The sequence below is a fragment of the Anopheles funestus genome, chromosome 2RL (genome assembly GCF_943734845.2).
Source record: "Anopheles funestus chromosome 2RL, idAnoFuneDA-416_04, whole genome shotgun sequence".
Taxonomy (NCBI): domain Eukaryota; kingdom Metazoa; phylum Arthropoda; class Insecta; order Diptera; family Culicidae; genus Anopheles; species Anopheles funestus.
The window spans coordinates 83184378-83211410 of record NC_064598.1 but is presented as its reverse complement, the minus strand read 5'-3'; the positions used below and the strand labels follow the sequence as shown (position 1 = coordinate 83211410).

At 42.2% G+C, this 27033-nt stretch overlaps 1 protein-coding gene across 5 annotated transcripts; it reads right to left on the bottom strand.

Moving 5' to 3' along the window:
• Positions 1–1500: 1500 nt before the first annotated feature.
• Positions 1501–27033, bottom strand: LOC125764471 (uncharacterized). 5 transcript variants are annotated; one of them, XM_049428771.1, is made up of 9 exons: positions 26322–27033; positions 18683–20299; positions 18495–18601; positions 10225–10473; positions 8268–8379; positions 5219–5487; positions 4399–4537; positions 3529–3683; positions 1501–3456 (listed from the first exon to the last, which is right to left on the bottom strand). In XM_049428771.1, the coding sequence occupies exons 2-9, from the start codon at positions 20008–20010 to the stop codon at positions 3347–3349; spliced, it is 2469 nt and encodes an 822-aa protein (XP_049284728.1). In that variant the 5' UTR covers positions 20011–20299; positions 26322–27033; the 3' UTR covers positions 1501–3346. The 5 variants fall into 5 exon arrangements, with proteins under 5 accessions (XP_049284728.1, XP_049284727.1, XP_049284729.1 ...); XM_049428770.1 differs by having other exon boundaries at positions 26326–27033; XM_049428772.1 differs by having other exon boundaries at positions 5219–5472; positions 26326–27033.

Genomic DNA, 27033 nt, shown 5'->3' with positions numbered 1-27033 from the left:
GAAGTACACATTATCGTGCTCATAAACGTGGTGGTTTCATTTTGAGGAGCAGGATATGAGAAAAAGGGAACCACGGAAGGTGGTTCAGAAGGTAAGAGGTGGCCGCGTGTTAAGCCTAGCCGGATGCGACCCAAGCTTGGGGAGTCTTTGTGTGAAAGAAAAGGGCGCCATTTAGTGATTTTACTCTGGGTCTCCGGGAATGGGTAAGATTTCGTCGGTGCGTTTTTTTCTCTTCGCCTGTTTCGCGTTTTCAGTGTACGCCAGTAAAATTGAGCAATAAAAACCTCGACAAGGTCGCTTTTCGCGCAGCGTCGCAAGGTTGTAATCAAATCCATTCCGTAAACTTCATCATTCGGGCATGCACCGCAGCACGAAATTTGGGAAGTACCGGGGCTGACAAGGTGCTAGAGTGTTTTTCGCCTTTTGCTGCGATCTTTTCTTCTCCATTTTGCATGATCGGTCGATTGATATAGCTGCCATAAAGGTGGGCTCAACTCGATATGCTTGGGAAACGTGTGTGCGGAGTTACCACAGCATCATTCCGGCAGCGTTCCAATGCGGAATACAATTTTTGGGGGATTTGATTTTGTTGCTCCTGTTGCCTGTTACGTTCAGAATGATTGAAACTAATTAGGCCAACGTGCGTTGATGGTTGCACTCACGTAAACACGGTTGCAAATTCCGTTTTGCGAATATATATATTTATTCGAGTGCCATGACATTTGGTACCAATTAGCGAACGCAAGGGATGCTGTGTGCGAGTTATCCATATTCCCGGCCGGGTGATGTACATTCATGAATTTTTAATAAGCAACATGGTTTAATGTGGTTACAGTCAACCTAAAACAAAAGAGGAAAAAGTAATAATCATTATTACCATGAATAGTTGAGCAAAATGTAATGGGCGATATTTGTCTCTCTTTTTTTCATTATGTAAATATTTTTATTGGAAAGAATGTTTGATACACATACGTGTAAGTCGGCAATCGGTCGTTCATCTCTACAAGAGTGAACTGTTGAAACAGGTCAGTAATTAAATATTTAAAATTAATGCTGAACATCATCAATAAGTAATGATCTTTATGTTAGCCACAGGGTAAAAGCTTGTTTCAGTGGGTGAAGTTCGAAATCATATTATTATATTAAATTTATTACATTGTCTGAAAAAGTTTTTTTGCAGTTTAATTTTTTAAATTTTACCTTAAATACTAAGAAAAATAATTAAAAACATTTAAATTTTCAGTTCCAGAATTGAGAATTGAACAGTACTGCTATAACACTGAGTTACCATAAAAAATACAAAGCATACTTTCAGGCGCAAAATGTCCAGTGGCAGCAAATCTTTTTCCCTGGGACGCATGGTTTCATCTACAAATCACTTCTTTAAATAAAGTTTTAAGCTTCTTAACGATCGGTTCCATTTTACCTTACCCATTTACTATTAGTTCGGATTTAAATTGTTAAAAATTAACTTACGAATAAACCGTCACGTACCACACATTTCTGTCAGGATACTTTTTCTGTATTTATTTTTAGTTCCATGCTGACGAGGTTTCATTTGTGAGAAGCAAAAAAAAACATTTTTCAATAGCTATCTAAAAACAAAACATTATTGCTTTCATGTTGATTAAAAGTATACTACATCCTTTAGCGTCCACTAGCGGCTAAACGCAACATCTCCATCCTTACCATCAAAAGGTCTACACTTCGTAGCGCTTACAGTTTTTGCTAATTTGCGGCTTTGTTTTTCACAATATTTTGTAAGCGATTTTTTATTTTGCTTCTTCACCACAGTACAGATAAATTTACAAATATTCCTACACACGAAGAAAAAAAAACATCATTAACATCTGTACCAGAACACGTGTAGGCGCTAGATGTGTGGTTTCAGGTGGTGATGGTGAATGGTAGTTGATAAAAATGGGCGAAAAAAAAAACGAAGTTGAGCTCAACTTTCATACGCACACAGCACATCTTATAGTGACTTATTTTTCACGTGGTAACATAAGCTTTTGCATAAAACATCCCTTAGCGCGTTCGCACTGTCCGCAACGTTCTTGTTCTTGCGGTTGAAACATAAAACGAAACTTTCGTCCTATTACCTTATGCTAATTTTCGCTGAACGCTGCACATTAAAGATTTTTGATGCCCTGTGCTGGATGTTTTTTTTTTTTATTTCTTTCTGTAGCTGAAGCTCCTTTCTCTTAATATGTAGACCCCTCTTTCTCTTTTTTTTGTTTGTCTTGTAACGCCACGTGTGTGATGCTTTACTCACGTTTGTTTTTCGTCCAATTTTCCAGTACAGTACTGGCGGCGGAATAAAAATAATATTTACAATACGCATCGTTTAACGCACAGCTGGGGCGTGGAAAAAATGGTATTCACAACGCGGCGGGATTATACACATATATATATCTTGGTTATATCTCTATATAACGTGCGCACATTGCATCCAGTAGCGTTTTGCGCTATTCAACGTCTGTTGTCGTTTCGTGTTGTCTTTCTTGCTAACATTTATGGTTGTGTACCGTGCTAATTGTACAGTTTCACAGAAACGTGTAATTAGCGTATGCGATAGTACACCATACGACCGGTAAGCTTAAAACCGAATAGTACTGTGTCCACACATCGCAATCGTAGTTTTGGTGCGAATAGTTCACTGTTCGTTTTTTTTTTGTTTTGTTTTTACACTGGTTCTCTTCTGTTTGCTCCAGCTGGTGGCATCACTTGTTGCATCCATCTAAAAGCCCTCTGGAAGCGTTTCTCTCGATCACTCGCCGTCCATTCATTGCATTTTCTTCCCATCTGGATGCGTTTTTTAAGCGAATAAAGTCACTTTTTACATATCACATTTTCACTGCGTGCGCGTGGTTGTGTGCGTTGGTGGCGTCGTTTTTTTGTATATTTTATGGTACTTTTTTCTTCCTCTGACTGCCTCTGTACTTTTACTACTGCTGACTTGCGATCCGCTTTAGCTAATTTGAAATTGTCACATTTAACGGGCAAATGAACGAGTCTTGGAGACCGAAGGCAGTATAATAAATATGTGTTTCATAAATTAATCCCACCAGCGGCTGATAGTCGGGCATCCTTTTGTTTGCATCAACCGCTACGAAGCTTTAGACATGCATGTACTATGGGATTCCATTGGAAATCGGACACTAGTTGGAGTTAAGGAAGCTAAAGGACAATTCTTTCCTCTACTTCCAATTGTGTCCGAACTTCCTCCACAAAAGCTGTTCTCGCGCACCCATGAAAGAGTTACGTCGTGTGACTTGGAAGCACTTAAAGGTTGCGGAACGGTGTTGTACTGCAGTAAGCCACGAAGCAGGATGTTCCGGGAGGTTTACGTGGAAATTTGTGTAATGTGCGATATCCAATCGACCGTGTTAGCAACCCGATGGTAGATACCCGGTTGACCTCTGGTGGCACAGGAATAGCCCGCGGATACGATGCCTGGCGAAGTGTAAAATTGGAGTAGGTTAGTGTTAGTGAGGAGCATTTTCCTTGGATAAAAGCCCTACATACCGATCAAATACCATCGGCCAGTCTTCTCGTGCATCAACGGTCCACCGGAGTCACCCTGGCAGGAGTCTTTACCACCACCTCGATACCCAGCGCACAGCATCTCCGGGTAGATGACAACGTTGATGCCATTCGAGCGATGCCATCGTTCGCAAACCCTGTTGATTGTAAAGAGTACGGAGGTTACTTATATTCGGAAAATGTTTGGATTCTCTTCGAATTCTTCAGAAATTTTGCAAGGTCTTCCCATCTGATACGTTTTCCCTTTCAGCGAACCTTGCTAATGTTTGAAAGTTGAGAATGCTTGGACAGAATCGATTTGAGCTTATAAAAAAATTAGACTTCAAAGCTGCGTTTACGTATTCTACTTCTACTTCAAAAGAATTCAGAAATGGGTATAATATTATATCTTCAAAAATTCTTTAAAGTACTCTAAAAACCTTCATTACCATTTATTTTAATTTTGGGGATAAAAAAATGATATTTACAGAACAAAACAAGTATTAAAATTTTTTAAAGTAGAATTATACCTGGTTTGAACCCTAATCACTGTAGTATGCCCACAACACTCTTGCTGGCAAATTATTTAAAAAAACAACTAAAAAGATAGAGAACTCTATTTTTTTAAATTTGGTTTAGTCTTCAATGATACTAAGGCCGTATAGATATTCTATATTCAAAATTTCTCAAGATAGTATGCCCTTACTGTAGTAGTATTCAGTAGTATATTTCCTTTCTGATAACGCAATCACATCATTCCAGCAGTCAACACAAAAGCCTATCTTACGAGGTTTTAAAAACAATATTGGCAACACGCAGGCAGAATTGAACATTTTCCTTGCAAGTAAACCTAACCCGCCTGCCAATACTTACCGATTATCAAGCACCGGGACGTCGACCGCCTGTAGCGTTTTGGGTCTCAGCCGCGAACCGGGATTGAGCGCACCCCATCCAGCCGCCCAACCGAACTTTCCGAGGAAATCTTCATTCTTCTCCGGCAAACAGATGGGGGCTGACGTGCGCGGAAATCAGCAAACAGAAGGTCACATCCCGAAAACCGTTAGCAAATCCGCGTCGGTTTTGCAGTGTGAAGGGGTGGCGTTGTTTTGTTCGGTTAAAACGAGAAGTTTTGTTTTCATAAGGGATTCGTTTGTTTGTTCCCGAAGCGAGATTCAAGTTGGATAGACAGCACGTAACGGAAGGGTAGATTTTTTGCAAAAACCGAGAAATAGGAAAAAACGCAAATGGTTGGAAGAAAACAGGGATGTAACAAAGAAAAATGGTGATGTTGTGGTGAAAAATTGTAAACAGAAAATGAAGAAACTTTTTTCATCAAAACTGTGGAATGAAATTGATTTCCATCCGTTGAAGGCGATGCGATGGCAGAAAGTTATGATAGGTAAGGATTATGGATGGGTCAAGAAGTCATAAAGGATATAGCTATAATATGGAGTGGGTACAGTTTTCATGCCGAGGGTCGGTTTCACTTTTGTTTTTCCTTCGGAAACCATTCCAGATATGGTGTCCCATTTTGGGCGGAGGGTGACCTTTTTTTTTGCTTTACTCCTTCCTTTCACTATACACGCTTCAATTCGGTTCGTTTTACATGGGCCAATCTGGGAGAGAAATAGAGAAGCGTACCCGCCCACAATACGCAAAAGTGAAACTGACCCCCGCTGCTGAGTGGTCTTACCGATATGGGGCATAAAGTGCACCGTCCGCTCCAGCGTCAGTACGGCCACATCGAACCGATCGGCCTGGGGTGTGAACTTAAAGTACGGATGCACGTTGATCGTCCGCACGCCGAAGGTGTAGGCCGGCAGGGGTTCGACCGCCGAGTTGATCACGTAGTCGCCGAGGGTCACGTGCACCTGCCGTGGGGTCGCTCGCGCAACGCAGTGGCCCGCGGTCACCACGTGACGGCGCGAAATCAGCGAACCACCACATCTGGAAAGCATAGACCTGTGTTTTTATAGCGTGTCGGAAAGAAAGGTGCAGCAGAACCCATAGCCATAACGTTTCGGGAGGGAGTTCAGATTGGGAAAGGAAATTGGTAACATTGAAGAAAAACAAAAAGGGATCACACGATCGGTCACGCACACCCGATCCGAAGGTGCGCGGTGAACGGTGATCGATCGATGTAGCGAAAGGAGAACCATTGCAACATTGAGTGCGGAGTGCGTTCGGGTAGACGAAGGGAAAAGGGATGGTGGCATAGAACCGAAGAAACATCGAGCATAATTGGTACAACGGAACAGTTCAGTGAATTGAAGAGAGATTGGGAAATTGTTTAAAACACAAACAAAAAGAACAGCAAGATATTCGACAAATGTCCCAACAGAGAATGTAGATAAGAAGAATGAAGATAAAGAAAGAAAGGTGAATACAAATAGGGATGGAAAAACAAAGAATTGAACAAAAACATGTTAGCGGATTAGTTAATGATTAGTAACAACAACATACTGATTAATGGCGATAAGGAAACAAAAACGTCCACAGTTTTCGAAGAAGAATCGACGGTGTCGTGAAAACCACGATGTACCACGACAAGAAACCGCTGCTACCATCACGACCGCGCTGACGAAGACGACGAATGACGATGATTACCGATACTGGTGAGAGTTAATTAGTGGTTATGTTAATGAAATTTTCCTCCTCAATCGGTAATTGCACAACAACAGGGCGGCACCACGGTACTGGAGGCATCATCTTTAAACCATTGTTGCACATCGCCGTACCGTAATTGTTCGCGCGTCTGCCAAGACAGCCCAAGACGGTTGAAGGTTCTATCGGTAAGGGATCGGCTACATCATCTTCGGGTGGTGATTAGGTTGTGGTTTTTTTTTTCTCATTCGATTTGATTATGTCGTTTTATCTTCGGCGCATAAAGTGAAAGTCATCCTTACGATCTGGCACCCTGTTGGGCGCCGTGGTCTGAGCTGTTGCATCTTTTTGTAAGATTGGCAACTCATAAACTGTCGTGCAAGCTGTGGAAGTTTTTAATTGAAAGTATGTAGTTGCATGAACGTTTGCACGATAAAGAATAGATGAAGATTTGGAGGAACTACAGCTTATGGTTGAAAGCGTGAATCGTTATTATCCGCAGTATTTTCCAAGCATATTAATAGAATATAGAGAATGAACCGTAGAAGGGTCTCTCAAAAATGAAGATTATTAATTAAATCATTCTTCGTTTATAAGTCATAGGAAAATATTATAATTTTTCACAAAAGGCTTATAGAAAACGATTTTTTTCTGAAAGGAATAGTACTCATTAGCTGTATGTCGACTATGTCGACTTGTCTTTTAATCCAAGTTTGATTTATCGATTTTATGAAAAAATTGAAAGCAAGCAGTAGCTACATCCTCAGATTAATTTAAAAGGGAATCTTTCAGAAAAGATCGATAAGCTTTCGACAGAGTTAAGACAACATAATTATTTCCGAAAGTAATAAACAAACGCTCGTAGTTGGACGATCATTTGTTCAAACTAACTATTTGTTCATTGTTAATTGGCAATCGAGTTGTCTACATCTGCAAGTCCCAGTATCTCATATTTCGCACAACATTCGATGAGAAATTGTTTGCTTTGAAACCGTGCCGCTAATTTTTCGTACCAACTATAAGCAAACTTTACTCAGGTGTTTGCTCACACGGATGATCTCATGCAGCAGATACACGCGATCAATAGTTCACCATCGATAAACAAAATATCATCGTCACAGGGAAAGCCTTCTGCTCACACTCCACATCTTTTCGGGTGAATGTTTTTGTGAAAATAGTTTAGTTACTAGTACCGATGCAATCGACGATTGTTTACTTAATTGAAGTAATTTTCAACCAAATCAACCTCCCCTCGCCCGTTCGCGTAAGACAGTATTCGGAGCCATTTTCACCGCTTTCTCATCCGCCTAAATACGTTGACGCGGGTGTGTGGAGTGTGCAAACAAACAAGCTGCCGTATCGAAATGCAAATGAAGTCTCTCCATGGCACAAGACAACCATTTTGCAGTAAATCCGTGTCAGCTGACTTACGGCGTTGTGTATGCTTCATCACATCCCGCTACGGTCCACACCAGCCGTAAATACCGCCCGCACTGTTCCACATTTGATTGTGTCCTACCGCGGGAGCTACAATTCGCTCTCTCCGTGCTTCCCAGCTTCCGGGATACCGAAACTTTTGCCGTGTTTCGCTGCCGTACTGGTGTAGCAGATTTGGCTGAATTTATTCGGCGTGGGCGCAGTGGTGTATACAGCAAAGGCACTCGAAACTTTCGATTTCCGTGCCAGAGTTGGTTCACTTTCTTCTCGCAGCATCCGACTTGGTGGTGAGTGAAAGATTTCACTCGCTGGGGCTAGTAACTAAACCAAAAGCCCGAAATCGGTGTCAGAGGCCATTTTACATGGTTTCGCACATGTGGGTCATGTAAGGGCGGCTGGCCCGTCAGATGGTAGAGTTGACATTATTTTCTCTCGGAACTCCTGTGTGGCTGGCGGGATGGAGAATGGAACGGGGCGAAGTAGGCGAAAGGCAACAATTTTGCATGTCCCGAAATGGAGCAAAAGTGCATTACCATAAATCTTGTGGCCAGGTTAAGCGACACACAAACACACGCACGTACAGAGAAACAACCACAACACACATACACAAAAACGGGTTAAGCACAAACGGATCCTGGATGGCGAAAGGGTGGACGATGGGATCTGGTTAAATGGGAGCTTTAAAGAAAGGACAACGTTACCTCGAGGAACCTATCCGGATGTACGCTTGCCACGGGAAGGAGCCGAATCCAGCATCATCTCCACCGACGATCCGCCGCTGGGCTGTCTGCTTTGCTAACGATATTCCGCAACCTGTGCTCCCCAAAAGAAAATGTAATGGAATTGGGAAGAAAGAAAAAAAAACACAAAAAGAAAGAGACTTTAGATTCAATCGGAAGCTTTATTTATTCAGGGAATAAAATGTCTTCACAACAAGACAACAAACTTTAAAACTGATTAAAGAGTGTGCGTGGAGGGAGATAGAACAAACGAAGGTAACAAACAGAAAAAGCCATTCAATAAAAAAGTAACTAAATTTTGTGAGCCACAAATAATTTTAAGAACACAGAAAACAAATGTCTGTCAGTTAGGGACGTGAGCGTTGATGTAGTGAGGTAAGTTGTTGTTTGAATTCCTTGTTCTGTGTACATGTGTTTCAAACATAACATTAGTAAATTGAATATGTTAAGTGCATAAGAAGAACATTGTGCATGAATTTAGTAAAAGATTAATTACATAAAATAAGGAAACATTAAATTGGAAGAATACTGACAGCAGGGGTGTCAAAGGATGATTTATAGAAATTTATTTACAAGCTTAAATGTCAATAAATTATTTCGATTTTATTCAACAAAAAACAAAATAAAACAATATTTTACATTGGATAAAAATATAAAATTCTATAAAATAGAATAAAAAAATATATCATTCATTCATTATGAGAACATCTACAACTAAAAAGTATACTAATAGAACGAAAGAGCTTAGCGTTTATGAAGCTTTCAAAAATACTATAAGTTATAAAAAAAAACTTTCAAATGTTTTGATGATCGATTACGGAGCGAATGAAACCATCATCGCCTAACAAAACCTAAAGGGGCCACCTACCATCTGCTGTACCAAATGATGGAAACCCCATAACATCATCACACTTTGGCACGTGAAAGTAATTTCAAACAATCTACTGTACGATCGCTCTTACCGACACCCGCTGACCAACCGTGATCAACCCTTTGAGACAATTACTGGCAGCACTCGAGTGGTTACGGTTATGGGAGAAAGAAGTCTGCAGCAGTGAGCAAGTGAAAACTTTCCTTGTTAGATAACCAAAGGCGCTGCCTAAATCGTTATCTTTACCCTAAAGTGATGTCAAATCGGTTTCATTACTGCTGCACCACGATTGGGACACTCGCCCGCCAGTGCGTTCACGTAATGGTGCTACGAACGGGCATAGGTTTCGAAAAGTCGATAGAGTGAAACGATGAAAAAAGAAAGATTATGTTTCAAATCTCGGTACAGCTCGAGATCGATTTAATAGAACTAATGAGAGATACATTGAGGTTTCATTTTCCGGCTCATGCAATGTCCTTAATGGAGGACACATTTGGGGAATTGTAATTGGGAAGGACTTATACAATAGTCGATGACTTAATCAAGAGGCTTTCTTGTATTAACATTGTCGTTCGAATATACATAACATAACGAACAAATTGATATACTCTGGGTGTTCTTAAACTATTTTGTCTCCCTTTCCATTCACATAACCACATGCAACCCAACCGTGTCCATCAATTTCCCGAGACCTCCTTGTGTTTAAATGTGTGTAAAACTTCAAATCCACCTTATCATATGGGATGTTGTTTGTTAAGCTTCTCTCTAGTGTTGTCATATGTCACCGACATTCGGAGGGATTCGTGGGATCGTGCGAAGCTCTAAATCCAGATGTAAGGGACACTACTTGCAAAACCGGGGATCTTTTTATGTGGCGTGAGTCGGGAAGGATGCAGTTGTGTGTTGGGTGTGTGATAAGAAACAGGCATAGGGAACTAGAATATAACGAACCAAACTCGAACCCCAAAGCTAGCGTCACACACACACACAGCACGATTCGGTGCAGTTTTTTTTGTATTTTTTTGGGGAGGTTGTTGGCACACTCACTGGGATCATTCTGCACCGGACCGTACTCGAGGGCGGGTACGTTCGTTAGGTCGACGGCAGTGCTCGCATCGATGCCGATGTTGGCCGATTTGGCCGTCCGATGGCAGCAACCCTTCAGCATTCCGCCGCACGTTCCCTGCAGCAAACCGCCGGACATCCAGCAGAGCAGGAAGAACTCGCACGTTCCGCCCTCGTGCTGGCACTGTAGTTCGCTTCTGACACCGCGATTGTTACCACCTTCACCACCGACTAGATTGAAGGCCGGGAGTTAGTTATGTTGCGATGCCGTTCTGTATGGTTTGATGTTGTTGCTGTTCGCGGGTGATGCACGTGTTTTGTTGGGGTTTGTCTTTTGTGTGTCGTGTGAGTTCGTAAATTACGTGGCTTGTCGTCCTTAGTTATGCGCACCGAGCAAAAACAAAAGTCATCTATGATAGCTAATATCTACTGTTCCTCGTACAGCCTCAAAAGGATTCTATGTCCAAGTGAGAAATTTGAAAGCAATTTTGGAATCTTTTCTAATTGAAGTAGAATATAGAGAGGTGAATGTGGCTTCGATCCTAAACTCTAGCTTTTCAGATTCAAATTGAGTCTATACAAAGCTTTTTCAACTGTCAACTCTTATTCTCAGATGAAAGTGAGAAAGCTTCGTATGAAATCAATTTCATCCTGCAATAACCTCAAGAAAAGTCGAAACATCCCACTTTTACTTCTTATTATTTTTCTTTCATTAAAGTTTTTTAAATATTCCCAAATTTCTCACTAGAACTCGATTGTCTAATATTATTATTTTTAAAATTTACTTTTAATGCAGTAGCCTTATAATGATATTTTAGGCAATGATTTCCTTAGCCAGTTTTAGCAGTTACTATTATTAAAATTTAAAAATATGTAAATTGATCAAGAAATGAATTCAAAAATTTAAAATCTTATTTTTTGAGAAATATTTCTTATTACCTTTAATCTACGTAGTTATTTGCTCAAACCAGGACATTCTATAGTATACAAACATAAAAAAATGTAAAAATACAAATAACTAAATAAGAATATTTGCTCGGTGCTGCATGTTTTGTGATCTATTCTTCGTGTTTCCCTTTGATGTTGAAACATCCCAACCAGGGATAAATTATTCGCGGTACAACTCGAATAGTTCCCTATACTCCAACAGATCAAACATATCTGTTCGTGAGGATGACGTAGCAATAGACAATGCATAATCATGCCTCATATAAAACCGGTTCGGTGTGTTACAATTCTCTTGGCGAATGGCAAAACATAAACAAACAAACACACGCACACACACACACAACACAGTCACGGGACCATCCCATCGTTTCCCTTCGTTCCGTCCAGCTCAGTTGAATGTCCGGCCCTGTTCGATTATACGGAACATTGCGCACCATTCGTTCGTTCGTGCGTGCGTGCATTCGCAAAAGGAAATGTAGAAGCTCGATGGCCGATGGGTTTCATATTACGTAAACCGCTTTGCTACGTCTTTGGCCTACCAACGGCCATCCTTCTCACCCGCCATCATCATCTTCATCGGTGCAGTGCGTCCTTCTCCGTTACCTTCTCCGTGTAGGGTTAAACAACCGCTCACTTTTCCGCGACGCCGTATCGTCACCGTTGCTTCCTTTCACGAATCACTCTCACTTTCATTTGGCTGTTTGGTTACTCTTTTTCCATCCTTCATGCTGGCCAAACCACGATACGGACCGGCATCGTTTTTTTTTCTTCAACTGACCCTTCCGCAAGGTGCCCGTTCCGTTGGAGACCGGTTTTCCCGAGCCTAATACTAGCTAGTTTGGTACGGATCATCAGGGTAGGTGTCCAGAGATGACAAGTAGTATTGGGTTCGCACATACACGCACAAGGGAGTTTAATGGAAGGAGAAGACGGAATGGACTACGATTGGGTTGCCAACGAAAACTCTTCCACGGATCAATTTTATTCCGACCGTGGTAGATTGAAAAAAATCCCTTTTTTCCTATTTAAGGAATACTATTTTCGAAATCTTTAGTGTGTGGTAATAAATCTAGTAATGTATAAACCTCGTTAACAAAGTACGTCTTCTAGAGTTTTGACTTGCTGTGGGAAAGGTTAAACCATTTCTTAAATATTTTTAAGTTGAAGGATTCCTGATTTTCCCAATTTTTTTTTATTTTTGGCTTTCTGAAATCGATTCTGTTCAAAGCATTCAAATCACACATTTTTAAAGCTTTCAGTGTGGAAAGTAACCAAAAAGGGCGCAAAAAAACGCAATCGAACTTGAAAGCTCCACAGCGTAAGAAACGAAAATAAATGGCTAGTTGTACGAAAAAATCAGAATATCATTCAAATAAATTCAGCCAGATTTTCTCTTACCAGCAATACCACAAATAATGCATGACGTAATGCCATAAAGCATTATTTTATGCTTCCCCTCTGATTGATTTTTATCTTCTCTCAATCGCAATAAAATCATTAACGAATAGCAATTTTAGCTCCGACCTTGTCATAAACCGGTAGCTCCCAGCTAAATTGCGATCCTCCTTGCAGGGGATGCAATTTTGCAAAGTATAGGGTTTTATCACTTTTGCCCGATCGTGTGTACCACAACGTGGTGCAGCCGTTAGTCGAAAGGCGCTTAAACGTTGTTGTTCACTTAAAGAGCGAAAGTTTAATTAAGTTTTATAACGATCGAAAGAAAACGGGCGAGAAAAAAAAGTAAAGATAACGTTGCAAAAAAAATGCATTTATTTTTCTTCCCCATTCCTTGCAAAACGGTAAAGAGAGGAGACAGAAAAAAAGGCAAACCAGCGCACTATTCTCCATCACCGATAACGACCCATTTCCTTCCCGTCCGGGTGGTTTACACAACACCGCAACAAAACTGTGCCGAACGGATGTTAAGTACCGCGTGCCACAAGTGCCAGGAGTTCCCGATCGTTCAACGGACGGCGGCAAGAGAACGGTATATTTATTTATTTATTATCATAGGTTTTTCCTCGACTCTTCCGCGAAAGGCGTTCGGGCTCGAAATCGTGACAAATGCCCTCGGGGAGACTAGCAAACATTATGCAATCGTATGGCGTTCGTAACAAAAAAACAAACGTGAACAGAGAAAGAGCAAAGAAACAACAATCCACAGCAAGCGATTGCAGCACGTTTGATTGCGATGCGTCAGTCGCGTTATTTATGTGGTCGAATGGCGCCGAAGTTCCGGAACTGTGGGGTCGCTAATTTATACCACGCGAGGTTATTTTGTGTGCGTGTGTGTGAGAGTGCTGGAGGCTGCGTGTTTCCCCGTCGTGATTGAAGCTTAAGCATTTCACCAATGATTTTGAAGGGGGGAAGTATTGCAAATGGGAATGAGGAATTAATTTACGAAGGTGTTTAATATGGTTCGTGTTTTTCCAATTCACCAAACATAACATACATTTGCTGAGGATTTTCTGGATGGTGAGGGTTCATTGATTGTTTTGACATTATCTTTTCTCTTTCTTTTTTTTCCTTTTTTAATTTAATGTAAGACTTTTCAGCCTAATTTAGACATTCACATTGTGAACACTAAAATATAGTATCTAGAAATGATGAAAGAAATAATATAATCGTAAAATTGTTCTCAAAATTGTGAGGTATTTCGGTAACAAAGTGGTATTCTACCAAATATTTTAAACGAAAGAATATCAAAATTCTGGTGGGAATCGTCCCCCTCGTTCGGAATTTAAGCATCAAGTCAATAGAAGATACAATTGAAAAAAATGCCAGAAATATCAGAAATAAATCTGTGATGATATAGCACCTCAAAGTAGCAATTTCTAAAAACCAGTTTATTTCCAGTTTAACCAGTTCAAAAACCTGTAACTTTAATAATTATTTAAATTTGCATGTTTGATGAATTGTGGTACCCTAGTGGCGAATGAACCGTTTACAAAGATTTATAATGTTTTTTTTTAAATAGAAAATTTAGAGAGAAAATACCTATCACAAAAATTGGTATGGAATTTTAAACCATTTCTTCTTAAGATGATTACTCTTGGTCCGTTTGTTCATATTTAGAAGTTTACCAGTATCTTAGCTGTATTCAGCATTTTAATCAAGGAAAACTATTTCACCTAAATATTTTAAACAGTCTGTAGACCAATTGAGGAATTCTCATTAATTTTTAAACTAAATTATGACATTCTTTGAACCTCCTCAAATTGACTAAATGAAGCAAAGCGTAAGCTCGATTTAGCACAGATTTTTAATCGAAATCGTAAATGCCCTTTTTGCAATATGTTTCTCACCGTGGCAAGTATGTAGAAGCACTGTGCAACATAAAAAAGCTCTCGCTTTCACTTAATCGCATTTCATACCAATCTGCATCGTGTGAAAAGCTATCTATTACCAATCACGAGACGATTTTTTAACGATTTGTCTGACGCCACTAAAACCCGCGAACAATCTTACCCATTTGTTTGAACCCATTCGGTTAGGTACATTGAATCGCATTGGGGCCATTCTTGCTGCAATTTAAGATTTGCTAAATTTTTCATATCTCGTCATCGCCGTCATAATCTTGCGTCTTGGCCCTTTTATGTGTTTCAGCCAAATTGAATTTGTTCATTTTCCACGGACACCGTAAAACGAAGCATGAGCTCTTGGGAGAGTGCTTTGAAAGCCATAAATTGTTTGCATTTTGTTTCTGTTTCTGCTTTACCTCTGAACGTTTGCAAAGTACGCAGGGAAAGTAGTACAACTTCTCCTTCAGAAGCACAAAGCGGTGTTGGGTGTGATAGAGAGAAATAGAATTCGAACTGGACGCGTCAGAATAACTTACATTGCGAGGATGACGCGCGTCGCCATTCTGGTATTCCCCGATGCAACCACGGACCAGAAACCGGCAAGATGGCACACACCAAAAGCATTACGCAACGATGTGCACACAACGAAAAGCGAAGCAGAAACAAATGGCAAGCGAAAGAAAAGAAGCACACAACAAAAAAGCACCCGATAAAAGCTTTACGATTTATTGTTGCGCGTCGTTCATTATGTTTTTATGTAGCACTTTGTTCCAGTTAGCCTTTTTGGCCAGCAGCACGATGGCCTGCGGCGATGGGCTCTGCTGGTGCGAACCATTTGCCTTTCCTTCAACCCTCCTCGGATCGGATTTTGTCTTGTTTTTTTGTGTGTGTGGGTATTTGGCAAGCTTTTCGGAAGTTTTCCACGGGACGATGGTTCGCCAAAAAAACCGAGGCGAAGTGTATTTGGATAATTTAATAAGCGACTCGTTTCGATACAAAGCTTATCACGCCCCACGATCACCACAGGCAGGCTGGTGGAGATGATTACATGATGCCCAAAAACCGGTAGCGTGTAAGTGGCGGTGGAATGGTGAAGAAAATTTCACCGGAAAAATCAATAACACCAAACGGTAGCTATCCGAGTCGAGCGATTCGATAGGAAGGGAATCACCAAAACAAAAACTCCTCAAAGAGAAGAGAAATAAAAAAAAAAACAAGATAAGACAGAAAGCAAATCAAGCAAAAACCTGCCCACCAACAAACATCGGAAGCAGTCAATTTACGGTGGACGAAAAGGAATCGAATTGGGCCCGATGGTGCGATAATACACATCCGGGCGTGAACACTCCATGTCGTGAGGAGTTGCTGTTGCTGGCCACTCACGTCCCACTCACACAGCATCTCACCCATTTCCACCGTGGCAGCAGCTGATAACGCTGCCGATGACATAATCAGTCACGATTTCGATGGAACGAAAGAGAGGGAGAGAGAGAGAGAAAAAAAACACAACCCCCGGAACCAGTTTGGCCAGACAGGCAGTGGCCAAAGAGTCGGTCCGAAGATTGAAGCCCGTTTTGTTTTGCTTCTTGCCTTGCTTCACCATCGTTCGCCATGGTGGTGTCGCGTCATCGACGACAAAATAGCAACTTTCACTCCATATTTTATCCACCGAAACGAGCGAAATGGACCTACGGTGGATGGCTGGGTGGATCGGGGCAGTTTCGGGGGATGTGCATCCACATTCGCACGACATGCACGACTCGCATCCGGAGACAAAGTGCATCCGTTGCACTCGAAAGAGACAGACGGTTGAATGTCACGAGAATGCTGGCCGAGGAGACGTGGAAATGCATTACATGCCCCGGTTTGTTGGGGGGGAGAAAATGCGATTCGTAAGCGAAGAGCTTTGTTTCATAGAGCGCTAATCGAGATGGAAGATCGTTTTGCATCTTGGGAAGATACGTAAGATACGTGTATGGTGTAATAGAGGAAGCAGTAAAAGTGCAGTTTAGCCTTTATTGCTAACGATGGTGCATTCTGCAACGGTGGAGTGGTTTGCTCTTTCGCGGAAAAGGATCTTTTCGTAAGCCTTTCGTTTGATTACGGGGGTGAAAATTTTCTTTATGATTTGATAAAAGTTTATGAGAAGTAGTTTTGAACAAGAGAAGAGACTTTTAACACTTGTATAGTTTCTGTAACATGTTTCGTTATTAAAAAAACAAAATATTTATAAAACTGAAACAACAAAGGATGATGTTAAATAAAAAAACGAAACGAGCGAATGTAAGAAAAGCTTCGAATAAGGAAAGTTTTGGAAATATTATGTTTTTTTTTTTGTTTCAAACCATCGCTAAATTTGAAGCTCTGCTGCAAACAGCAACCAACTGCGGTTGAAATTGGAAACAAATCGTTTCTTTGTTACCAAACAACACATCTATAAAGCGTTCAGCAAATGTTTGCCGTTTGCCTTCGAAAAAAAAAGTCTACCCATTTAATGTAAGCCACTAAACAATCGAAACGTTTCTTTGTGTTTGTTTTTGTTATTACTGTCTATGGTGTGTGTTTTTTTTAGGCTGGTTTCGCTCTTTTCATCCCGACCGTATGGCGGTTGTTCATCCATCCGCCCGAAACGAATGCGGAGAAAGTATTTTAAGTGTAGCAATATAACGCCTTTCGCGCGCGCCGTGCTTTAAGCAATCTGCTGCCACCATCCGAATGCGGCACGGACGTCTGGACGTTGGAGGGTTTTAGTAGTTGGCGTTGTGTAAGAAATCATCAGACGGAAAAGCGACCAAACGTCGTGCAACCCACCAAACCTGCACGCGCTCGTACAGGGTCCAATACACAAAGTTCACGCCATTTGCGATCGCTCACCCGAGGAAAAACCGAACTTTATGTATATGTACGTTCGCCTTCCATTCCTCTTCGCACGCTAACACCATTTTACGAGGTGGAAAGATTAAGCTACAAAGATTAATTTTCTCTTGGGAACATTGGTAGAATCGGGAGCAGTGAGCGGGTGGCGCTGTACGTGAGGTGGGTTTCGTTCGGAAAATGAAAACTTCGGCGCGGATTTTTCATGCTTCTTGGTGGAAGGTTTAAAAAGTAACTTGATCTCTGGAAAAAAAATCGGCTACCAAAGTTAAGAGTGTTTCGTACACCGCTCAGCATATATGAATTACTGTATTTACAAATGTAAGGTAGTATGGGAGACTGGTTGGATTTAACCCATTTTCCTTCCATAGTGTATAAAAGGATTTGTAATGGCGTTTCGCTCTGGTTCTAATGCAGCTTTTCGGCACTGTTAGGCACCGAGTTACGCCCAGCATCAATTTTTTTGTTGCCATCGAGAGAAGTAAATCTGTTACCTATTTAGATAGGAAAAGTTATCTTTACACTTTACATTGCCGATACACGGCATAGGAATAGATAGGTCGACATAAGCATTAATAAATTTATGAAACATCCCGTTTTTCTCGTCTGAAGTTGATGAAAATGAATCATGAGATGAGGGGAAGTGAAATTATACATCAATGATGAATGAACGATAATGAAGATTCTTAGGAAGGAGCAATGAAATTGTCTTCATGTACAGCGTGGAAGGAAAACGACAGCGATTAACTGAACAAGAGAATGAATGAGATGAGATGAATCGTAGTATGGTCCTTACTGAAGCCACAACCCATTACAGTCATCTTTAGAATCTGTACACCCAAGACTGACACCCAGACCAAGAGTTTAGAAAGAATGAGTCAAAACATTGAATGAGCATGACACAGAGTACATTCTTATCGATCCACGTTGGTCCCTGCGCTTGTTTCGCGGCGTAAGAAACAGCAATAGGAACAGGACGTGGACATTAAGCTTCCAAGAAAAAAAAACAACACCCCTTTCAAGTAAAGAGACAGAGGGAGAGTAACACAAAGCCAAGAGAGGACTGGAAAAGAGCACACGCAAAATGAAAGTCGGAGAGAGAATCGCTAGCAGGTGGTCCACACTTACCACGATCTTTGCTGGTCGTCGCCGGTTCATCGTTGATGTCGTCCTGGTTGAACTCGTTCCGCACATCCTGAATAGCGGCCAGCTCGTTCAACCCGAAGTTCTGGTCCCTGTGGGCACGGTACGTTAACAAAGCGCTATTTCGAACTACGCAAAAAAAAAAACAGTATGGCAGGCGACAGGATACTCACCGAAAGACGACATTATCTACACCGAATCCGGATGGACCGGAAGCGAGATCACCCTGAGGAAAGACGACACGTGGAGAGCGGGTCTTCCACAAGGGTTGGTAGATCTTCTGGTTTGGCTCGGTGTACAGCTTGGCCGGGAAGTAAGGTGGAGCCCGGTTAGGCTGATAAGGGCTATCGGTGTAATAAGTTGGATCAAACGTGCGGAAGTTCTTGCCTTCGCCAAAGTCACCGAACGGGCGCTGGATGGCCGTTACGGGGCCCGAAACATCACCGAACTTTGTGACATCGTCTCGAAACGGTTGCTTGACATTTACATTGCCCGGGAACTCGATCAGACGACTTGGCCGTGGCAGTGACTCTGCTGGACGTAAATCAATCGGTGTTGGTCGGTTAAAGTCCCGGAAGTAACGGTTAGCGTAAAGACTACGCGAGAACTCATCCGGACCACGACCGTCATGTCCGGTTTCGCCATCTACCGATCCATAGTCGTCGGCGGTACTGACCGGTTGCTGGAACAGACCCAAATTGTCGCCTAGTGTAAGACTCTCCTCACTGTATCCTTGGGGAGTAAATCCCGTTGCTGCTTTTAGTGGTCCCGGGAACTGAATACCAGATCGCCGAGCACCAATCACGGGCGTATCGGATCGTGCATATTCATCACCTTCCTGGGCATGATCTTGGTCCTGACTCTGTTTGGAAGTCGTATCTGGAACCTCCGGTTCATCGTTATCGGTGTCCTTCGGTGGTCGACTTGGACCAACAGGCTTCAACTGGGATGGTATTGGTTGTGCCTCCTCTCGGTAGAAATAGCTGATCGGGATGATCTTGTACCGATGTTGACGCTGTGCACGACTCACGTTCTGATAGATGGGTTCTTGTTCTGGTGAAGGCAATACCGATGTAACTGGCTGCTGTTCTAGAGCCAACCCCGTATCAGCGGCCACTTCATCCGACCGTCGCATCTGGAAGGCTTTCGAACGGCGCCGCTGTATGCCGGCGCCATTCTGTGGCTGTTGCAAACCATCCGCTAACCGAAACGCCCCAAACGTACTCTGCAGATGGCGACTGTTCGGTGTCCGGCTATCGATGTACCGGATGTTGTCCACGCGCGAAAACAGCTGATGTGGAACGAGCAGGTTCCGTGCCGGCAGGTTCCGTCCCGTACTCCACGGACTGATCTGTTCGATGCGCAGCCCCAGCTCGGGATTGGTGAAGGAGCGTACCTGTGCGTTTAGCTTGTTGCTCTTACTGGTCGGTGATTCGATCGCGTGGGCTAACAGTATACCGGCAACGATTGTTAGGAGTCTCCATTTGGTGGGTCCTAACATTTTACCTCATTCGTGAACACACACACACGCGCACAGACACAACCCGCCAAAGGATACACGCACACGGCCCTTGTACGCGCGACACCACAATCACTCACACACTCACAGACGCGCACACACACACACTCACTCACACGCACTAAAGTCGTGAAACACGACTAAGGAATGGAATTGCGGGATTCGGTCGCACGAGGATCGGATCGTTAGTTTCTTCTGGCGGGTCGCGAATCGCGGATCGGCGAGTTGATCTTTCACGATACACTATTCTTTGATCTCCATTTATTTAAGGCTAATAAGATAGAACAGAAAAAAAACATTGTCAGTAAACATTTACCCTCAAAATATACTATTAATTACTTAGATCTTGCAAAACATTTTATAGCAAATTTATAGCAGCTTCTTCGTAGTAAATAAAACAAATATAAAGATTCATCACGTATTGCTAATAATAGCAATTGGGAAAATAAATCGCATCAGTTCTAATTTCACTTCAACTTCGCACATTCCGGGGTCCTTCACTTTACACGAAAACTATGCAAAAACCAATCGGTTCCTTTCGCCCACCCTTTAACAACAACACAGAAACACACACTCAGTTCCTTTGCGCCAACGGAAGGCTTCCTTTCGGGAGGGCGTGTGCACCTGGCACAAAGTTTTTCCGCTCGGTACGTTTTCACTTTCGTTTTTCCACCGCACCGCATCACTTCCCTCCGTACCGTAAGCGTTGTACTAAGGCTAGCGCTACCGTGTCTACCCAGGAGGGAGGCCGTTTGCCAACGTTCGTTCGCTACACTTTATGAAATTATTCCGATTTTTGCGTCCCTTAATATTTTTTCGCCTTTCGATCGGTCGTTCGCTTCGCTCGAAACGGGGTTGCAGCCCGCATACCAGACCTCACATTCCGCCTGTCCACCAACCGTTCGCGCGCACATTCGCTCGGATTTACACATAATAATACACAGTAACAACACACACACTCAAATACGACAACGATAGAGGAACACTGCAGGCGAACAACAGCACACCTGCGCACCTGGAAGTTTAAATTCAAACCACTTTCTTTTTCATGCCACGGTTTTGATTGCCGTCGCTAGGTGATCGCTTTGTCGATTGATCGGTTTATTTTTACTGGTTCATTTCGTGATGTTGCAATCGTCTTGATCCGGGCAAAAGTACTGCAGTTTCGCTTGCCACGCTGATTGCATGACAGCATAAAGGGAAAATATTCGTTGAGGGTAGTGTTTCATTTGGTAAATCCTAGGCCATTACCACTTTGCAGGAAGCTTTTCGAGTGTTGTTGTTTTCTTCTAAGTAGTCTTAAGTTGTTTGCCTCAAAACTTTCATCCTTTCTTTGTAATGATGTAGTACGCTTTGTTTTCTAGCGAAATGTCAGTCGATATTTTTATTGATGTATGTATTTAACGATTGAATTTTATTTAAAAAATACAAAAATCTCATGTTTTCGGTTCGTTGGTGCGGTTCGGTTCGTTTGGAAGCCATGTGCTTCCGTATTTCATTTTTTTTTTTTTGCTCTATTCCCTCACCATCCGCGCTTACCAAATGTATTGTGATTCATTGCATTGCAGAACTGAAATCGCTCACCGGCAGCTGTTTTGAAAAATTTCGCATCGTTATGCTGTTGAAAGCAGTGACTTACGCATTTCAAGACACTCGCTTACATGTTGCGATTCCGGATGCAGACTTAGTCCAGACGCACAGCGAGCGATCCACACTAACCCTCCGCACAAGCATGTTTCATCTCGGCTTGATTCGATCATCAGCATCCTCCACGCCTCCACCGTGGGGCGATGGAAATTAATTTCACTTTTAATTTTCGTACACCGTACCCACTTGGCGTTTGTGTGGAGTCCGCTGAGCTACACAATTCAGCAAAAGATTGCTCACAGCGAAGTGGTAAAACATTAACCTCACAGCGATCCGTAACCGTATCGCATCCGATCGTCAGTCACTCGTCGGTAAGCTGAGCGCATGTGACTGCATGTGACTACTGTTGGTAGCTTCGGATGGTTCACATAACACACGTGGACGCATGGATGATGCTTCACCGCCGATGGTTACCATCGTTAAGACGTTACGAAATCCAGCACCCCCTTCGAACCGTGTCGTTAGTCAAGAGGATCGATGTTCGTCTAAAGATGGACAAAAGTTTTCTTCCGAACCGCACCGACCGTTAAGAACCGGTGGTAAACATTACTCAGTGCCCTTTTCTATTGCGCAATCGGTACGGGAATTTGTTTCGAATTTCATTAAAATAGTTTTCCAGGTTGCACTCGCGCGTAAGGAACGATCAGAATTTGATGCTGGTGTCGTCATGCTCCTTTTCGCATACGGCGTCACTATTAGACCGTTTGGTGTGTTATTAACTTTGGCCCCAAATCCTACATCGGTACGCCGGTACTAATGATTTAGGCGAAACGACGGGACAGATAAATTACAGTGTTTCACCGTTACGTTGTTTTCCCTGGCTTGACGGCAAGCTTTCCATGTGTGAAACTGTGCGTAATGGAACATTTTGGAAGTTCAGAAATGTTTTTTTACAGTTTAGTACTAGTACTGCTCAGCCAAAGGAATATTATTCCTAAGAATATGTGGCGAATTGCATTTGGTTAAAATAAAAAACAAAAAATTTCAATCTTTTCTGAAAAAATTGAATGTGTTGAAGAATTTTAGGTAATAGCAAAGGTTATAGTGTCACATGAGAAGAATAATATTTTTCTTTAAAAAATCGCCCAAAAGCGAAATACAATACGTACAGAAAAGGAAATTTATTCTAAAGCCATCGATTTGAAATTGCCGATTTTTGGATCTCAAAGACTTCCTGTATGGGAATACGCACTCTTGGTTGTTTTTTCGTTGATACTTGCAAGAGTCGGCCACACAGTTTTGATCGTAACGCATTTTTAGCGATATTTTGGAAAAGAATATCAACACAAATGTTAACATTTTTAAAGCATCGAATTAGTAGACATCAAGCATCATTTTCTATGTGTTTGTTAACATATTTGTAGTATAAATTAACTGAACGTACAAGCGGTTCTTCTTTGATATAGTATAGAATCTTGCTAACGCCAAAACTATTTTGCAACCGCTTCTAGTCGGCTTCATGTCAAGGTTGTGTAGCCAGCAAAATTATTGCTTCAAACAACCAATTGGTTGTTCTTGTCAGCAATGTCTTCAAAGACACTTGGTTATTGCCAAATAACAACTCGTGTATGTCAGCGGCTAATTGCTGCTCTTTAGCATCATCCTCTAATGGTTCAAGTTGAAGCAGGACGACACTGTCCGTTCATTCACCGGCAACAAACAACCTTCTTCCGCTTGTTGCATGCTGATTTAAACCAAACATTGATGCCATTCATGCCTCATCAAACACAAGCTTCCTGTGTTGATTCAGCGGTTAGGTAAATACTAATACTATCAACTCTATTACAAAGTAGTATGCAAAGGTTGATCATATGCAAATATTTCCTGTGCAAAATTTAACCAAGTTCGGCTCTCTTTTCAAGACATGTACATAGAGAAAGATTAATTATAAACTGGCACGCACAGATTCGTCTGACACGTGTCCTTTCTTTGTGGATCGAATAAATTGCACGTGCCGACGTAGCATGAATTGGCACTCAAAATGGTATCGAAACTATGCGTTATACCGGTTCTTCCTCCGAGCGGCATTTCGATGTACGTACCTTTGCGTGAAGTTTCCGGTTCCGGTATTCGCCTTAACTGTACGCAATTCATCCAAAGTGAAAGACCCCAACACGAGAGGAACCACCATTTCACTTTGCCAAACTCCCACATCGGCGGGCCGCGAGGGCGAACAATTTCTCCCACTTTGTTTGTGCCACAACATCCGTTTAAGCTCGTTTTTAGCATGCCCCGAGCAGGAGGAAAGCAGCGAAATCCATTCCGAGAGCTCGTTGACTTGCTAAAGCGAAAGAAAATAACGCACCACATTTATGGTGATTTCGTTCCGGCCTGTCCCATAATAAGGCGTTCCGTGTGTCTGTGCTCAGGACACTACACGGGAATGTATGTAAAAAAAGAAAGAAAAACATGAAAACAGACAAGTAAACTGCAACTCAACTGCAATTCGACTTCATCACCGGTCAAATAGCCACCGCCATATACAGCCACCACTTTGAGGTAGCCGGTTTGGACAAAAGCTTATCCTAAAGCAGTAGACAATTATGTAGAGCGAACATTTAAACATTGCTCAACACGCACTGCCGCGACACGAGAAGATGGTTTGTCATTTAATCTTTGTTGAAAGGGTGCTATTTCGTTGTGCAATTGGCCTGATGACGTTGGGCGGGTTAGGTTTTTTCTCACGAAAAACTAAGATCACACCAAAAACCGAACCCCGCTGGAAGGTGCGTTGTTTACCCGGCCCTGGATGTTGGTTTTGTGGCGTGCCCGATTTGAAGGATGTTATCTCGGTAGCAACAATGCGTCTCGCTAATGGGGGGCTGGTCAAGATCGCTATTGTCGGACGCAGCACGACCTCGACACCGGCGGACAGCTTTTATTGCACCGAAAACTAGTCCACAAAACGGTGACGGTTAAAGACAGACGTATCTCGTCGGATGGGATTGGTCTAATATTGAGCATCAACACCCCTTGTTCTCACGCACGCGTTCTCTATTACCATATTGCACCTACTTCTTGCACTTTTTGTAGCAGCTAACGGATCACTTTACAACCGCTGTGTACGATCTGCTCGATCTTTGGCAGTGAAAAAAGAATTTCGAAACTCTAGGTCAACGGTGTGCGTTGAAGATTTTTCCATCTAATTGAAGGTTAGATGACAGACAAACAACGAAACGATGGTTTACACCCTATCAACGCGATCTTCACCAATGCCGAAGACACAAACTTATCGTACCAGATCAATGTATAATGTGATCTGTGCGATTACGATTTTAGATTGGCCGATACGACCCGTAACACCGCGTAGGTAATGTGCTCGATACGGGCATTTTGAAATATGCTTAAGCTTTTACATTTACTTTAAGATTTGCAGCTCGTAAATAGCGACAGCCCACGCCAGGATGGAACTGTACTTGTAAGAGAGCGAAAAAAAATTGGTGAAAAATAGTACACACACACACACACGCGCGCGCCAATGCAGACTAGCAGCAATGGCGAACTTTCCACGCCATTGGAAAAAGTGAAACTAGTGAAATGTAACGATAGCGTTTCCGAAGCGTACGCTACCCTTTTCCCGCCCTCGGTACATGGAAACATACGGTACAACGGTACAACAATGGGCGTTCGTTCAGCTAATCCGCACATTCCGCAAACGCTCGTGCCGGCCAAAGTGCTCTCGATCTTAGCGAAAGGAGCGCAAGTGAACTGTCGCCGAAGGTTCAACTGTAGCAATGCAGCGAAAATAAATGTATGTGTTTTTTTTGTGTGTGAAACGATCGAATTTTAGTTAAAAACCCGCAAAGCAAATATTGGAAAGCTTGCTTTAAAGGGTTTGTCTTGATTGAAGAGCATTCGATTACGTTCCAGATTTCAATAAGAAGAAGTACATTTATTTTTATGTCACATTATTGCTAAATATAATAAATTGTAGATTAGATAAAATTTGGAACACAGTTCCATGTATGTTTGATTCGATTGGTAGGAGTCAACCAAACAAACCCTTCAGGATTTTAATGAACCGATAACAATTTATCACTGGCTCAATGTGTATAGCTTACCATAAAATGTTCTTTTCTACTAACACGATTATCCAATTTAAAACAATACTGTTGAGGAACAATAAAATAGGTCATTCTTCACATTGTATGCGTAAATTAACAGCCACTGTATCTTGATTATTTATTGATTTTTTGAGAACACGTTTATTTCTATATAAACGCATTACTCGCCATCCTATTGCACTGTTTTGTTTCTTTGGAATTTTATCAACAAAAGCCCATGATGATATTTTGTCTTTCACCTTATCTACACTTGATTGCTAACACATTATTTAAATGGTTATATTTTCTGCACCATTTTTCCACTTCGCTTTGGATGCTCTTTTAAAGTAAAACTTCACTGTCTTGATTAAGTCACTGTTCTTGAACAATAATGCACATCTATATCTCCAATGTGAAAAAATGGTTCTCGGTGGTTCACATGCAAAATGTTACACAATAACAAACAAATAATAATTTTCAGTTTAAACATTCACTGCATAGCGATCGCAAACGTTAAATAGCACTGAATCCAAACGATCGACACAGAAGGACATCAACAGCCGTACCAGCGACGAACCTCGCTGCAAATTTGAAAACACTCACTCACACTTTCTTCGAACCGGAGCAACTAACTGATTCCGCGAAAGGAGATGTTTTCGCACTTCTCGGTACACTGGGTCTCCGTCTGATGAGATACGACACCGCGCCGGATCGTCACCTAGCTACAGTACATCACTGACGGACCACTCGACGTTAACTGAACGATAAACCATAAAACAAACGCAGGTAATCCGCTCCGAAACCGAACCAGTGCCGTTTCACGGTAAAATGGGGGAGGGAGGTTCAGTTCAGTTCGCTACGTCTCCAGCTGAGCAGTGGCATATACCCCACCCCATCAGGCAGTACTCCCTGTAGTGCCATGGTTGGCTCTTGTTCCTCCCGAGGTGGAAGTGTTCCGGTTTGCATTACAGTGGAGGGGTGGATGCATTGCACGATGCTGCTGGTCAAGTTGTGGCGCGCCCGAAGGGAAGCGGCGAGGGGGTGGAAAAGGAGGAAGAGAAGGACATACCGATTAAGTAATACTCTTCCACCATTTACGCCCTTTCTTATGTGTAATTACGTTCGCGATCGTTGCCTGCGCCACCATATGGTAAGGATTTGAAGAATTGTTAATTTTGCTTCGAAGAAACTATTGTACCAAAATGCGTACAAAACAATAGTAACTCCCCGGCGGTGTAAGTGAATAGCACGAACGAAACGCAACTGATTTTGGTGGTAGTAAATGGGAGACTGTTGAATCCCGGCCCGAGCATTA